Source organism: Rattus norvegicus, chromosome 3 (assembly GCF_021556685.1).
Source record: "Rattus norvegicus strain SHRSP/BbbUtx chromosome 3, alternate assembly SHRSP_T2T, whole genome shotgun sequence".
In the NCBI taxonomy this organism is placed as follows: Eukaryota; Metazoa; Chordata; class Mammalia; order Rodentia; family Muridae; genus Rattus; species Rattus norvegicus.
Window position 1 is genome coordinate 103706158 of NC_141536.1, and position 16678 is coordinate 103722835.

The following is a 16678-nucleotide window of genomic DNA, read 5'->3' on the forward strand; positions in this document are numbered from 1 at the left end:
CAGCCTTATTCCTAACTGAGTGATACCGAACAAGATCGTCAGGTCTGAGTGTCCCTTCCCTCTAGACACTGCTCTGAAAGCACCCTTGGTGTGGTACCGGGGGTGGTAGTGGTGGTGGTGGTGTGCTGGCAAGAGTTCAACCTCGAGCTCTTTAGGGTTGGGTTTGGGGAGGATGTGCTGGCAGTAATGTTGCTCATTCCCAAGGTGTGAACACCCCAGCAAAGCCAAGCTCCCAGCCCTCCCTGTGTCGCTGCCTCACCCAAGGTGAGAGTATACGGGCAAAGTCAATATCCCAGCCTGCCTTGCGGCAGATGGACCGGTGGAGACACCGTACTTCACTGCATGGCACTGCACGACACTGTAGCAAAAGCCTCTGCAGCATTTTCACCATACAGACGTGACGAGCACACCCTCCTAAGCACACAGAACAGTCAACGTGACCACACATTAGAAAGTGAGCAATTTCCAATGCTTGTCTTCTATGAACTTATTCAGCGCATGTGTACGTAACTGCATCTTTAACGGTGGCTACGTTTAACAACTGGCTCGCAAAGAGAGACGAACTACAACAGTTTAGATCTTGTGTGCTGGATCGTCATCTGGTACACCACAGCTGGCAGGCAAGGCTGTTCTGTCCATCCACTCTCATCCTCACACTTCCATATCCATACAAAAGAAAACAAGTTACAGGCCCATCTCCTCCTCGACGCCTTCGCTCTTGGCAATATACCTACCGCCGTCTGTTCTTAGGATTCTCATGCTCATGACTGGCCACGCGGGTTTCAAGATCCAATAGGTATGAAATGATGCCCCCTTTTCAACATTATAGTTGATTCAGCAAGGGTCATTAAATTATTAATAATTAATTTGATTATTAAGGATTATTAAGGATGTCAAGACTGCGGTGGCATTGAAGTTATATCGATGAAGCTGGCCCTGCCTATGAAGTATTATTAGTTTCCAATTTTTCCTCTATGTTCCCCAGGGCAGGAAGCCCAGCTTGGTTGTAGCCCAAACCCCAGTACCGAGCTTCAGCAAGTGCTTCAGGAGGAAAGTTCTCCTAAGATGCCCTTCTCCAAGGCTCTCAGAGAGCCACTCACTGTTCTGTCAGAACAGACTGCTTTTGAATTCCTGTCATTTCCCAATGAAAACCTTAAAAAATATATTGGCAGACAGGTTCATTTGGCTAGTTGTTCAGGGTAAAGCACGTCTCTAGTTCCAGCTCAGACTCTTCTGGAAGGCCTCTGAGTCCTGGAGGCTAGCTGGAGACGAGAACCGAGCCCTTATTGTAGCGTTGGACATGGGTCTGAACATCCCGAAGAGGTAAATGTGAGCGCGAAGAAAAGTCTCGGAGAGCAAAGGATGAAGCTGTGGGTACCACATCTACTTTCTGTGGAGTACTCCCCACCCCCACCAACCCCTAGCCCCAGCCCAGCCCCAGCCCAGCCCCAGCCCCGACCCCTACCTCACCCCCCAGTGTAAGGCTGATAGGCTGTAGGTTTTGTAGATAGCTTGTGCTGAATTTCCAACATGCTCCCAGGCAGAGTGCGCCTCTAATTAAACCTTGCTGGACCGCTTTCATGCTCCCAGGAGGCCGGCTTCCCTGAGAGCTTTACCGGTTTGTAAATTGAAAAACCTACTTGTTCCTTTACTTCTCGGTGTGTTTGTTGTTGACGTTTTCCTAGAAAGCCGGAGAACATGTTCTGGGTCGTCCAAGGCGCAAGGGGGCTACAGGGAAGTGGTGCTCGATATCAGTTCTTGAGGGACTGCGTGTCTCCTGTACTCACACAGGATGAGACTCTCTCTATTGCAGCAGAGAGCACGAGCCTCAGAGAGCCGACCTGAGCTTTGGTCTCAGCGGCTGGCCCAGTAATGAGCTGGGCCACGCATGCGTCCCTTCCTTCTTCTGAAACCCAGTTCCCTGTTAGAGGAAACTAATAAGGCACAGTGCACTGCCGAAGTCCAGCAGGGTCAGGTCAGGGAAAGGCCCATTCCCCCACTGCACCCTAGGTCCATAAGTGCTCAGCTACTGCACAGCCTCTACCTTTCAGTCAGCAGTAAGATTCATTTCTCTGGGTTCACCTACTGAAGAAAAGTACCCAGAATTCCCGAGAAGTTGTGGATCTTACACATCTTCGTTTCAAGGACTGATTTTGCCCCAGTACACAGGGAGGCCTCCTGAAGATAATGCCACACAGGAAAGTTTGAGGTGAAGAGGGTTAAACCATCTCCTACTTCAGACCCAAAAGTCACCAGAATGCACACACATGAAAAGGAAGATGTTCCAGCCCAGCAGACACGGTAAAGGGCTCTTTAGCACAAGTGGCATACTGACCAAAGAATGCCAATTCTCTCCACCGGGGCTAGGAACGGCCATGCTGGGAACGCCTGACACCCCCAGGTGTTTATGACAGGGTGCCCCAGGGACCATTTGTTGTTGTTTTCTACGAGAAACCTTGTAAATCTGGGGAATTCCACGGAGGAGGCTTCACAGACAGCTGTGGCCTGTTATCAGCAGGCTTTCTCTATGTGATCTTCTATACCTGGCTTGGCGCTCGCAATTGTCAGTGCTAAGTACCCATAGAGTGTGGTGTGGTGCCTGTCTCCGATACACCTTGCCTCAGCGTGCAGAGTTAAAGCTGCAGAGATGAGGAATATCCAACCTTCCTTTAGCTGTGGAGGGGACCGTGGTTCCAGCAAGCATGCGTTTGCCCTCACTCAGCTCCATTGCAAAGGACGGGCATTGTGTTTTATCTGTAATTCATTCAGGTCTATAAAGACTTTAGTATTCAAACTAGCCCATGGTACAGACGCTATTGTTACTAGCTGTAAGGTCTTCCTAGATTGACAAACAGTGTGCACACATGAAAATTTACAAATATAAATTGTTTGACCCAAGACTTAATTTCAGCCAGACAGTTGGTGGTATAAAGGTGATGATGTCTGACTATTTCTTACACTGGATGAAAAGTGGTTTCTACTGAGGGAGACCAGGCCTGCAGACTAGCAAGCACAGGTTGCCAGCCTAGCTTGTTCAACACAAAAATCTCTTTTGCGACTATGAGGCCTGTCTTGGGGAGTGAGCGACATCTGCACCAGCACTGGGTACAAATGACTTCTGGGGACAGAGGCAGAAGAAAAAGGCAACATGTTTTCTATTTTGATGGTGGGTACAAGGCGTGTTGTTTCAGATCTCAGATGCCCCACTTTTTTTCTTGTTCACCCAATGGAGATAATAATACTTGACCTACTTCAGGGTTGTTTTGAATATAAAAGAAAAATCAATGCATACTGAACACCAAGTAAAAAAAATAACACCCCATATAACATAAGCCACTCGGATGCACTGTCCTTGGCCCTGACATCCGTGTCTGGACACAGAGGAGCTGCTTGCTAGCGTGTTTTCTGGGGCATGTGTGCAACTGTTCCCTGATGCTATCAGAGTGCTCTTGCACGGAAAGGAGACATGAAAGGATTTTGTAAATTGGGGTATTTGATTTTTCCCCTTGGCCCCAATGCTGTTAGCCGTCTTGCAAAGTGAGAAAGAAAGGAAGAGCCTAAGTGCTCTCAGAGGCCTTTCATCTGTAACAGATGGTACGTCTCACCTGCTGTGATGATCTCCTTCACCATGCTTGCAACGGGTGACAAGCAGCCACCCTCAGGATCAGGAGCATGCCCTCCGATTAAAACAGAAGGTGGGAGTGGGCTGGCAAGGGGTAAAGCAATGGAATGGAGGTTTGGTGTGTCTAAGCACAGATCTGTAACCTTCTGATACCAAGAGTTTTGCTCGGTGCCTTCCACGGTACCTTTGTGTGCATTATCTATCCTTAAAGGCCTCGAGTATCCCAGCCTTCTGTGAAAACAATTGCAGGATGGGATGGACAACTGATGAGGCAGCTTTCAGTATACACATCTCCATGCCACTGAGGCTTTAAACAGTAATAACATCATTCCTTAGGTGCACCTGAGACATGAATAAAACCCTAGTTTCCAGAAAAATCTACCTACCATTTCTCTCTTCAGGTCAGTCGTCTTCCCTATCCTATCAGACTCTCTGTGGCCACAGCAATTGTCTGTTTACTCTGCCTAGCAGGAGTTACCACCTCAGGCTGTCAAGCACTCGGACTGTTGTAGCATGAACTAAAATTTACACTTGATTTTGTTCTAACTAGCAAAAATGTGTATGACAATGGCCTCTGTGTTTGGGGGCTTCAGGAGCCGTGCACACAGCCTCCTTAAAATACATCCTAGGCATCTTCACAAAGGTGACGCGAGAAGGTAGGAAAAGTAAAGAAAGGAATGAGTCAAAGTTGTCTCTATCTTTAAACCGGCTTTTCATGGGTCAGCGTGAAGCTCCTCCCACAAGAGCTAGGTCAACTGATAAGAAGAGGAGGCCCACTCACAAAGGCATCCCTCTAATTCTCCCCTGGTTTTGGCTGTCTTGTGTAAATTCTGTGATGGGAAATTCTGTAACATACACTACAGAAAGCCTGGGATTTTGTCTACAGCCCCAGAGGCTGTGACGTAATGGTTGGTCCTTATCAGGAAGTGCCTGGATTCAAACCCTAAACCCTACCTTATACAAGGAACTTGCTCCTGAACACCACACCTTCATTGTTATCATGTGAATGTGAGTGTGTGTGTGTGTGTGTGTGTGTGTGTGTGTGTGTGTGTTTTCCTGAACAGGGTATTTCACAGGTACTGTAAGTGCTAATGAAACAGCCACTTGGTCACTGTGACTTTTCTTGGGTGCCACCCAGTGTAGGGTCAGGCATAATCACAGACTTAATGAATGCTTCTTGTAACGGCCTAAGGGATTTTAGCCTCCGTAGGACTTACTCAACGACTGCATTTTAAGGTACTGCTCTTCGCTTTAACACATCTCAGAAAACAGTGCACCATTGCCTTTGTAGGGCTGATAGGGAGAGTGTGCTATGGTTGGTTATTTTTGGAAAGGACTCCAGAATTGGCCATGAACTTTTGAGGTTGAAGCCACAGTTATTTGAAGGGTAAGAAAACAGGCTTGAACTCATCAGGTAGTTGGATGATAGAAAAACAAGAAAGATCACACGGTAAACACAGTTACGGCCCCAGCGTTCTCAGCAGTGAAACAGAGAGTAAAGGCCCTTCTTCATGCAGTCGTTACACTATGCTCTCTGCAGGTCTACAGAACACAATTAGCAGCCAAGGAGAGGGACAGTTGTAGCTCATCTCACAACACTAACTGCTACTATGTGGCCACTGCTCTCCACCAGCCTTTAACTGTCTCCTAGAATGTATAAATTGTCTACAATGATTTTGAAACACAAAGTTATTCAACCTGAAGCTGAAGACCTAGCTTAGCAGGAGAAAATTCATCTTGAACTAGTCTTTCAGGTAAAGACTGTTTCTGTTCAATCGGGGAACAGAATGAGTAGCTTTTTCTTTTTCAGGGATGGAGCCTGCACTCAAGCCCTTGTCTGTCAGGTAAGCACTGCTCCTAAGTCACACACCCAATCCTCTCTCTTCCAGTGTCAAGAAGTCTACAGCCAACAGTACTTAAAAGTTGTGATTCTTAAAGTGGAGTTCTGGGAGCAGCTGCCACAGCCTCACCTGGGACCTTGTTAGAAATGCAAATTGTTGGACCCCACCCTGGCCAGACCTACTCAAGCAGAAACTCTGGGGGTGGGACCTAGCCATCTGCATTACTAAAAAAAAAAAAAAAAAAAAAAACCCTCCACACGACTACATGTGCAAGAATGTTTAAGAAGCACCAAAATTGAGGCAGTTGCACAAAAAGAAATCTCCCCAAAATGCCAAGCCTTTCCTGGTCCTTGTTTGGACCTAAACACCAACGGTCCTCACTTCTGAGCCAAGCACGCCTCCCCTCTGCTCTCCAGGAGGACCAGGCTGGGGTGGGCTGATGCTTCAGAGCATTGTCCCACAAACTCATCTCCTTCCCAGAGGGAGATGCAGGCACACAGAAAGGGGGGACACTGGGGATGCTGAAAATCTCCAAATCAATAGGTTTCACTGAAATCTGTCACTTTTAATTCTGCCCTATACGAAGCAAACCCAATATTTAGTGCTTTCAAGTACCCATTTCATAAACAACCATCAAAAGAAAATGCTGAAATTTAAAAAAAAAATCTTTTCAGGGCATTGCTTGTTGGCAGTACAGAGGGCAGCCCCGGGACCATAGACTGCCAGCCTATGTGCCCACACGCTGCGCTCCTCCCACCTCGACCTGTAACACATGAACTCATCATCTTCTAGTCACAGACACAAGCACAGGTCCAGACTGTAAGGGGAAACTGTCAAGACCCCATCTGTCCAAATGACCTAAAAGTTTTCAAATTTTATTGGGTGGTGTGAGACAGACTTATCTTTCTACTCCAAGAACTGGAGGACAGAAAATTATCACAGCCCAATATCGTTTCATGATTTTTTTCCCCACCATGAGACAAACTACCATGCAAGGAAAATGCCACTCCACTCACTAAGTTCTCACTTCAGATTGTACTTCTCATCACGACCTATTCCACCCACATCGTCATGTGCCGCAAGTGCTACAGACTGTCTCCAACATTTCAGGAGCTCAGAAGCCGTTTTTAAAGCCAAAATACAATCTAGGTTGCTCTTGTATAAGATACTTTTTTAAGGCAAAGAACAAAATAACCCAGAAATCTCTATATAGGTAGGCAGTTGCCCGACTCACCGAAAGATTGAATGCAGCTGTCAATAAGATCATCCAGGCTGGCTCCTTTGGCCAGATGTCCCAGGGACACCATCATTCGGAACTGGGTGATCTGGGCCAAGCTGGGCTGGGCAGGGAGAGGACTGTTGGTTGATTTGGCCTCTAGTCTTCCTTTGGGGCCAGCTCTGGAGCCATGGCAAGGTTTCCTGGGGGGAAAGAGAGGCTCAAGTGAGGATAGACAGAGCAGCTGGGGGTCTCGCTGGCAGCTCCAGGCTCTGAGGACAGAGAGAAGAAGAGATAGGACAGTGAGTCCCTGAAGCTGGGCTGCTGGAAGGCATACCCCTCCCACTTGGCAAAAGCACTGAACGGACTGGTTGGCTGTTAAAGAGACATCTCCTCAGCAAATGACAAGGTGAGATTCCAGGGTAGCAATAGCCTTCTCCCCATTGGTGTAAGGGCTGCTCTATGCTGCCGTCCCTCTTCCAGAAGGGGAGATGCAGAGAGAAGAAGATACCTTGGTGGCCCTTAGCTTCTAGTTGCTAGGCTACCGACCTGGGGTCTGAAGGACTGGTTCAGTTAGCATCCTTTTTGGCTAGTTTCATTCATTTAAGCAATGCCTAAGATACAGAAGGACAGGAGGACCCCCAAACTAGCTTTAAGAACCTTGAAGACGAGAGTAGGGGTGGCATTTAGATGTTTCAGCCATCTCTGCATTTCTTACAAATCTAGGTAATAAATGGTTTCACTTTTGATAACACAAGGAACCACTATGAATCATTTAGACCAGAAAACAGTATCCCATAAAGTCTTTACATTGGTCCTTAACGAAGAGAAAACGGGGAGGGATTGGCTCTGAGCTGAGCTGTCTGCTCTGGAGCTGAATGTAAAATAGCGATGTGGATCTGGAAATGGCTTAGGAGTCTGGTAGAGCTTCATCTGCCCGTCCTGAGCTTTACTGGGCATGATCTGGTTGACGCAGGTCACCCTGCAAAGGGTCTCATGCAGTATGTTCTATTTTCCTCTCTATTAAAAACACACTGAGACCCACATCTATAATCTTTGAAGGTTTAAACATGACAGGCATTTTTGCTGATAGTTCTTATGGCATGAATTTAGTTCTCCTCTTCCTTTTGCACCCTTGGCTAATTGATAGTTTACTGTCAAAGAGAAAGGGGAAACACTCCAGAAACATAGCACAAACCTGCATTGGTTAGCCACACACTTAGTCCCTGAGTAAGATATCACAGTAGGCCAGGGGAGACCATGGTGAGATGGCTCTTGTAACTTTCTCTGTAAGTTACACGTGTCCATTGCATATTTGTTATTCTTGTATAAAGCCACATCATAGTTCCTTAAGACACAATCTCAAGTAGGAGAATCTGACCAAGACAACGAGGGCAACCATATAACTTGTAGGCAAATGTCTGTAGCATGCTGAGGGTAAAGTGGAAGGCAAAGGCATTTCTAGGGTCTGTGTGGAAAAGCTTCTTCGACAAGGTAAAAACTCACTCAGAAAAGGCCAACCAAATCCTTAGTTAAAGCAAGCAAGCAAACAAACAAACCATCCCCACCCCCACCCCTACCCCCGCCCCCACCCCCGCCCCCAGGCACACCTGGGTTGGGGAAACCAGCCCGCACATAGGCGGTACCCTGAACAGGGGCCATACCACCCAGCCAGACTCCAAGGGTCACCCTGGCCCTTTCAGTTCTGCTCCAACTTCAGAGAATCAGGTCGTGGTGTACATGGGACTCAGTTACAAACTGGGACCAATAAACCCCAGTCACCCTGATGACTGGGAACCTGCTGACCCAGGCCACTGACTCCTGAAGGATCCATCAGACTCTTGACCACCACTGATTTCTATCCAGGCCCTGAGAGAGTCAGATCAGTGCCTGAGTAAAACGAGAACCTGCAGCAGCACCGGTCTGAACGGAACAGCAGCAACAGCCTAAATGAAGTGTGCTTGCATGTGCCAAAGTCACTGCAAGGATTAGCACTGCGAATGGAGCCACAGCCTGGATGCTACCCTGTGATATGGAAACTGAGTCCTATACACACTGAGGCTGTTCACATGGCTCTCTCAGGGACTGGCACCTGGGGCCCCTCTTGCTTTTATTCATCTAGTAGGCCTTTTTTTTCTTTTTCTTTTTCTTTTTTTAAAAACATGAAACTGTGCTTATCACCACACTGAAATTGATGAGTAGATTGTCAAGAGACTGAAAGGGCTTATTCAATGTATAACAAACATCAGGTGCTTCAGAAAGATGGCTGGTGAGGTAGAGGTGGCATCTCTCACTCGTTCAGCAGGTCCCTGGAATGGTCTTTAGGACGCCAGGGCTGGCTTGTCTCTCCACAGTCCTTTTGCAAACATGTACAGCTATGCAGCAGTGTCTATTTGGCTGCAGGTACACAGCAGGCTAGCAGCCAGCTTCCTTAGCACCATGCCGCACTTCCGAGCTTGGCTCCCTCCCCTACCTAGAAAAAAAGACAGGTCTACAGCCATACCACCCTGAACATGCCCGATCTCGGCAATCTCGGAAGCTAAGCAGTGCCAGTCCTGGCTGGGTACTTGACAAAAGACAACTATCTAAGCCTAGCCCAGTGAGGAGCACGAGGAGCTAGGGAGGTAAAGTGTTAAAAGCCAATGCCACTCCGTGGGTTGTAAGTTCTGTCCAGTCTCTTGACTGCTTGTCCTGGAAAAACTCTCAGACCATGTTCCCTTCTTTTCTTTCTTAAAAGAACCTTTTCTGGTTGTTTTGTGTCTGTTTGTTTTTTGAGACAGGGGTCTTACTAGGTAGCCCAGAGTGGCCTGAAACTACCAGCCTTTTGGGTGCTGGGATTGTAAACATACTCCACCACACCTGGTTGAAAATGAACAATCCTACCACGTCACCAGGATGCAACCGAAGCAATTAAAAGACGTATCTTAATTTTTTCTCCCATGGGACCAAAGCCAGGGTTGTCGCATGCCAGGCAAGCACTCCTCACTAAGTTAGATCCCTGCCCCATGTCCTCCGCCCTCTCCCCTCCCTCCACCTCTTCGTGGGATAGTTGTAGATAAGGATTTATACATTGCTTTACCATAGGAAGTTTTGAGAGTGTTTTAGCCATCTGAAGAATGAGCAACCTCTAATTCTACAAAGTCCTATTTTTAAAGGGCAGCTTCCAGTTAAACTTGTGAATTAAAGCAAACGACAACAAAATTTTGAAAGAAATCAACTAACTTCAATTTGTTTTCTCGGCCCTACTGTGGTTAGCTTCTGCAGAGCCTGCTGAGAGAAGTCTGAACTGGTTTGGGGGGGACAGAGTCTGCACAGGTATCCTCAGGGCAGAGGAAGAAACAGGAGAGTAGGACATCTCATAGTTGCTTACAATCACAGGGCTATTTCTGCTTGAGTGTACCTTCCCGTCCTGCCCCGTGCCGCCAACAATACACATTTAATTCAATGGACAGACCCAAGGCAGTGCAGCACAAAGTAAGGTAGCGAATACCCAGAGGATGATATAGCCCAGTAAGGAGTTGTAATGGGCAAAGTTACGCAGGACAGGCATGGTGAGGTCATATCTGAGTCCACGAGAATGGCGTTGTGGAAGACACAACATACTTCGCCTAACCAAGGCGAAGTGGCGTCCAGGCATTGCTGGGTTCTGGTGTTTTGAGGACAAACGCTGAATTTCTTGACACCCCCCTGCCCCCAACCCCACCCCCCACCCCAGGCCCCTTATTGCTGCCCAAGAGCTGGACTGTTCATACCTTCCGTCATCCCAAGATTCTCCCAAACATTTCTCTAGAGTACGGGGGTGGGGTGAGGGTGGGGGTGGGGAGTGTACAGTCGGAGACCACTGATTTGGAAACTTTTTCTCAAAGTGCAGCCAAGCACTGCCATTGCAGCCAAGCTTGCAGCCATTGCTGTGGGTCGCTCTTGTAAGGCCTGGAGAGCCCACAAGGTGGCGCTGCCCTAGACCCGCGCCCGCAGCAGGTGCCGGGGGCGCGGAAAGAGTGCGAGTGGGAGTTCCTGGCGGGGGAGGGGGTGCCCTGACAAAGATCACCCAAGGAGGTCTACTGTTTGGGGGCGCTGGGTAGGTAAAAGGTTTCGTTGGGCCCAGACCACTCCAGATCTATCCGGGTGACTTGTGGCCTCGCCACCCCAGCAGACTCGGTACTGTCCTCTCGGCCTGGTGTGCTGGACTCTGAGGTTGTCTGTCTCAAGCCCATTCTCCCCCGACGTCAGTCTTGACCCAGCTCCCGGGTCCCCGATCGTGGCCTACCCCTGTAAACAACTCTCTTCCAAGAGAGGCGCCCTGGTCGTCTAATCTCTCCTCTCGCCCACTGGAGAGGACTGCAGGGGACACCGCTCAGCCATCCTTCCCCAGTAGAGGTGCAGCGCTCTCCGAGGAGCGGTAGCTACTCACCGCGGAGCCTCTCTCGCCTTGCCCAGGGTTCCCATGGCCGCGGCTCTCTGCGCCCCTGGAGCCGTCTCACCTGGAGCGGTGGGATCGGCTCGGCCGGGAGCGGCGCATCCCTCGGCCGCCGCCGGCCCTCGCAGCCCGGAGCCGGCCACTCTCGGAGCCCGGCGAGCCGACCCAGGCGCACCCGCAGGCACAAACTTTGTGCGAGCGCGCTCCCTACGCTCGCTCCCCCGCGCGCGCACACTCTCTCGCACCAACCACCTGACAGGCGCTGATGTTATCATCAGACTGGAGGAAACGTGGAGCACCCTCAGCTCTTCTTCGAATCCTGACCCCATTACTCGGTAGCGCCCCAAGGGCTTACGCCGCCCTCGCTTCTCCCTTCATCCACTCCTGTCATTCATCTCTCCCTGTCCAAGAGTTAGGTCCGGGGGTGCAGCGTGAGTTGCCCCGAAATTGACCCAACTAGAGCCTTGCAGTAGAGTTGCCTCCACCCAAGGCCACGGGTCCCCTGGGGGCTCTACTGAGACCCTTTCCCCGGACCGCAGGACTATCTTGCATCTACCAGTGGGGGTGCACAGTCGGGTCTGGGAAAGGAAGGCAGAAACCCCCTAAACTACTGTGGACTTAGTTCTCTTTGACACATTTAAAAAGAGAGGACCTAGCTGTGTGCACTGCACCCTGGAGGAGGCGAGCTGGGAGTGTGATCCATGTCAGGCTAGAGAGAGCTCTTGGAGTCTGTGGGTGTGGTAGGCCAGGGGAACCAAGTGGGAGTGGAAGGCTGGGGGAGGGGCTTTCTCGCAATGTCAGCGGGCCAGCAGACCCAGTCAAGAGGGGAGACCTACCTGCTACTTGTCTGATGTATGGGCATGGTAATAACAGCAGCTAATGCCCGTCCAGCTAATGCTGTTTCCTACATGTTACCTCGTTAGCTCGTTAAGCCACCCCTCCAAATGCAAAGAGGCCGCTGCTTAAGATTTAGAGAACACCGGCTCTCTCTCACAGCCAGAAGAGAGGTGGCCCAGACTGAGATCTGCCAGGCGCCTCTAAGTCCCTGCTGGACTGGCCTAATAACACCCTTGTTATTGCTGTCACATCCCGTGATCTTCCCAGTCACAACGTCCTGGACTTTAAGACCTCCTTCTGCTGTGTCTCGTGTATTTCCTCACGTTTATGTGCAATGCCGTCCTAGAAAAGAATTCAGGATCACTTACAAGAATTCGCAACCTACAAAAATAAGTATGAGAAACAACAGCAACAAAACAAGGCTGATAAAAATGGGGCCAGAAGTGAACAGTATTCTAAAATTATGGACCAGGGTGCACTTACACATTTGGAAAACAGAATCTGATATACATTTGCTTCGAGGGGCTCAGTCAAGTCCAAGAGGAAAGTCTACTTCAAAATTCATTTCCTTACATGTGAAAGACCACCCCTCCCCACAAGAAAAAGAAAAGAAAAAAGAAAAAAAATGTTTAAAAGATCTGCAATTCTTGCCGCAGAGCCCGGGAGGAAGTTTCTCCTGAGGATGCTCCTGGGCATTAGTGATAGCACATCCGGGTCATGCAGGATGAGGCAGAACACATACAGGCAAATGTGCAGATGGAGACAGTGTGCGTGATGGTGTGTGTCACTGAGAGCAGTCCTGGCTAAGTGAGAGTCCCCACCTCTGTCCCCCTCCCCCCGACTTTTCTCAGAATGATGGAATACGTGTGATAGGTCAAGAGAGAACTCACCTGAGACCCCCCGCGCCCCCAATGAGCTTCATCTACTCCTACCTCAGCAACCCGCCTTCCCTAAACTCCTAAAAAATCAGGTCAGCTCCGTTTCCCTCTTTATCTCCTGTCCTGTGCACAGTCTCCTGTGCATACGAAGCACCTCCACTTGGATAGCAAATGTCTCCTTCTTCATACTTCATCTTGTCCCTTTCCCGGCTGCTTCCACCTTTCTGACTGGGCATAGCCCATGTCTCTGTGGCAGTCAGGATCCATTCAATCTTTCTTCCTTGTCTCAATCAGGTCCTTGGTGAAGGTCCACAGACTTTTACTCAGATGCGGGACATGGTGTGTGACTCCTTCGCAGCCACATTTTTGGATAAGTTTTTTCCGGAGGAAATGTTTTTACTTTCATTGGCTTCTCAATGTGATCCATGCTTAATTTTTCTTTCATGGCTTCAACAAGACCCACAGGGTTTTGACGATTATTTACACTTGGCATCTAATAGAGTCACATTTCCCTCTGTTACTGTCTTTTATTGTCACTTCCTTTCTGTCTCCAAAAACTGGTGTGTGTTCCCACCATCCCTCACCTGGACATATGTGAGAGATTGGCCTTTCTAATTTTGAGATCTTTTATCTCTGATTTTTTTCCCCCCACATCATGGCATGGTTGCATTACTGTGTTCTTTCTCTGCTCCCAAACTTTAGGAATCTCCCATTACCTAGAAAATGAGAGTTAGACACCATAACATTGTGTAATCCCATGGCTGGACCCTCCTGTCTGGGTGGCCTCCAGCCATAGCCTGGGTACCTGACTCTTACATTATACTTTCATCACTCCTGGTGACTGCTTTTTGTTGTGCCCTTTGCTTGTGTGCTTGTTTCTGCCTCCCATCTTGCTTGGTAACCACACAGAGGTGGAGTTATACCCAGCCTATCTAGAATACCAGGTCACCCTAGAGGGCAGACATGGGTACAGGGTATACACACTCCTTCAGACCTGACCTGATGACTGGCTATGCTTGGGGAATCTACATGACATTGCCTAAGACTTAATCACCCTTTAAAGATGTAATTACCTGATGCCTCCCTAGTGTCATACGCTGCTCTTGTTACTGAGAGTCTTGGAGAGAACAAGACAGGCAAGGTCCTTGCGTTCATGAGCTCACATGTCTAGTACATGGACAGTAACCAAGTCAGCAAGTCAATGGATATATAACTATGCTGTGACTGTAAAAACTTTCCTGTCCAGAGATTGCCATTTCAGTGCTAGGACACCTCTATTCTCACGGTGACATATTGAAGTGTCCCAGATGAACCCCTCAAATGGTCCTGTGTCCTAGTCAAGAGCTCCCGTGTCTGTAAGACAAAGCCAGTGCCCATATGGCACTGGGCTTCAGAGGAGAGTGAATAGATAGAGGGTGGAGTGGGGACAGATTATGGCATGGTTACTGTCCCTGGGGCAAGGGTGCTTGGCCTCATCATTTGTGTGATTGTGGCTGGTTGTTCCATAGTTTTGCTTGTTTGTTTGCATGTATGTCTATGTATCATGTGCATGCCTGATATCCTCAGAAGTCAGAAGATGGTGTTGGATCCCTTGGAACTGGAGTTATGAGTAGTTGTGAGCCACTATGTGGGCACTGGGAATAAAACTCAGGTCATCCACAAGAGTAGTAAAGTAAGTGCCCTTAACCATCGTGCCCTTGCTTCAGCCCCTGACCCATGGGGTTTTATTTTATTTATGGACCTCTTATTTTTTTTCATATGATATGGTTCAATCCTATTTGTTCCCCTTCCCTAACTGGTTCTAGATCTTAGTATAGCCCACCCACCTAAGTTCATGTCCTTTCTCTCTATTAAAAAAAAAAGGAAAACAAACTAAAAAGACAAAACAGAAGATGAATGAGCCACACAGAAATCATGAAGTTGATTTTGTGTTGGCCACCTACTTCTGAGCATGGGACCTGCCCTGGGATGTGGTTAATATGCCCAATGGATTCCAGTGGCAAAAACTGATTTTCCTTCTCCTAGGAGGTATCATTGCAAATAGCTTCTTGGTTAGGAATGGGTCTCACCAAGTGTAGGCACTTCCTCTTCTCTGTGGATTTTGTCTGGCTTGAACTTATACAGGTCTTACGTGCACTGTCACAGTCTCCATAAGTTCATCTGTGCATGAGCTTGTGTGTGTGTGTGTGTGTGTGTGTGTGTGTGTGTGTGTCTGTGTGTGTGTGTGTGTGTGCCTGGAAGACACTGCTTCTTAGAAGTCATCAGTGCCCCTGGTTCTTACAGTCTTTCCACTTCTTTCGTAGATCCCTGAGTCATGAAAGGAGGACTTTAATTAAAACAACAACAACAACAACAACAACAACAACAACAACAACAACAAAAGCCACATTGAATTTAGGGTTGGATGCTCCAGAGTGTCTTACTCTGTTTTCATTGTCACCTGCGGACCCATAGGCTTATAAATATGGTACAGTCTCTGTTGTGGCTCACCTTGGACCAAGGCTAGGAGAGCATGTCTATGTGAGAGGCGATCCTTGGCTTCTGTCTTTCAGACCTGGGGTTAGAATTGGACTCTGTCTTTGTGTACATTGGAGGCCTCTCAGGGAGGCTCTGTCTGGAGGAGGGTTTCTCACACTCCACTGCTCTGAGGGATCTTCTCCACAGAAGTTGTTTTGTTTGTTTGTATTTAAATAAATCTCATGTAGCTCAAATTGGCCTCAGATTTGCTATGTAGCTGAGGATGGCCCTGAAATTTGAACTTCTGATCCTCGTATCTCTATCTGTAGATTGCTGGCATTTCAGGAATCTACTGATAATACCTGGTATATGCAGTGCTGGTTTATCCAGGACTCAGGCAAGCTAGACAGTCATCCTACCAATTGATCTATCCCCAACGCTCCAAAGGTGATTTTATGAAGGTAATTATACTGTGTTATGTTAGACCACTCTGAGTACAGATCCTAAATGTGGAAACACATTCTTGTTTTTAGCTGCTTTGAAGATTGCTATCTGATTCTGTGAATTTCTTTACCAGTGCCTGGCAGAATTGTATTTATTTACCCCATAGAGCACACAGGGAGAAACAGTGTCTCTAAATAGCATCACATTTGATTTCTGCATCTTTTTAGGATGCTAGCAGAATAGACAAATAATGATACTGTAATCAACTCTACTACAATATAAGGAATAGAATAATAACCTATGATATGATTTTATATGATGTGGTATGATACAATATGACATGGCATGATACCATCCCATCCTATCCCATCCCATACTATACCAAACAATAGAAAAGATCTCATGATGTTTATTCCTGGAGAGACGGAGACAAGAGAGAGAGAGAGAGAGAGAGAGAGAGAGAGAGAGAGAGAGAGAGAGAGAGAGAGGGAGAGAGAGACAGAGAGGCAGAGAGAGGCAGAGAGAGAGACAAGAGACAGAGAGAGGGGGGAAGGTGGAGGGAGGGAGGGAGGGAGGAAGAGAGACAGAGAGAGAGAGACAGAGAGAGAGAGAGAGAGACAGAGAGAGAGAGAGAGAGAGAGAGAGAGAGAGAGAGAGAGAGAGAGAGAGAATGAGAGCTTCCTGGTGAGAGAACAGAGAAGGGCTGGGACCTGAACTTAGCAGGCACACACATCTCTGTACAGGTATGGGTGAGAGGGTGTTCTTGATACTGACTGGGTAAGTCTACTTTGTTCAAGGGTAGCAGACAGTTTCACTCTTTCTTACCAATATTTGGATGACAGGATGGACTCCATGGCTAAAAGTCTGACTTTAGAGTTAGACTGAATTTGACTCTCAGCTCCAAGAGTCTTAAATATGGGCTCCATGCCTACTTCAGAAAAGTTTTAAAGAATCAGAGCCTGAAGC

At 48.1% G+C, this 16678-nt stretch overlaps 1 protein-coding gene across 4 annotated transcripts in view; it reads right to left on the reverse strand.

Annotated features, from left to right (window-relative positions):
- Rasgrp1 (RAS guanyl releasing protein 1) overlaps positions 1-11288 on the reverse strand; it is a 61534-nt gene extending 50246 nt beyond the window's left edge. For 3 of the 4 annotated variants that reach the window (XR_015682182.1, XM_087650341.1, XM_087650342.1), the window contains exons 1-2: positions 11091-11288; positions 6698-6882 (exon numbers count right to left, since the gene is read on the reverse strand). Coding sequence is in view for 1 of the 4 variants with exons in the window: in NM_019211.4 (NP_062084.2) it covers positions 6698-6882; positions 11091-11125 (220 nt within the window). In the remaining 3 variants the exon portion in view is untranslated. 4 annotated transcript variants of the gene reach the window in all.
- Positions 11289-16678: the final 5390 nt, after the last annotated feature.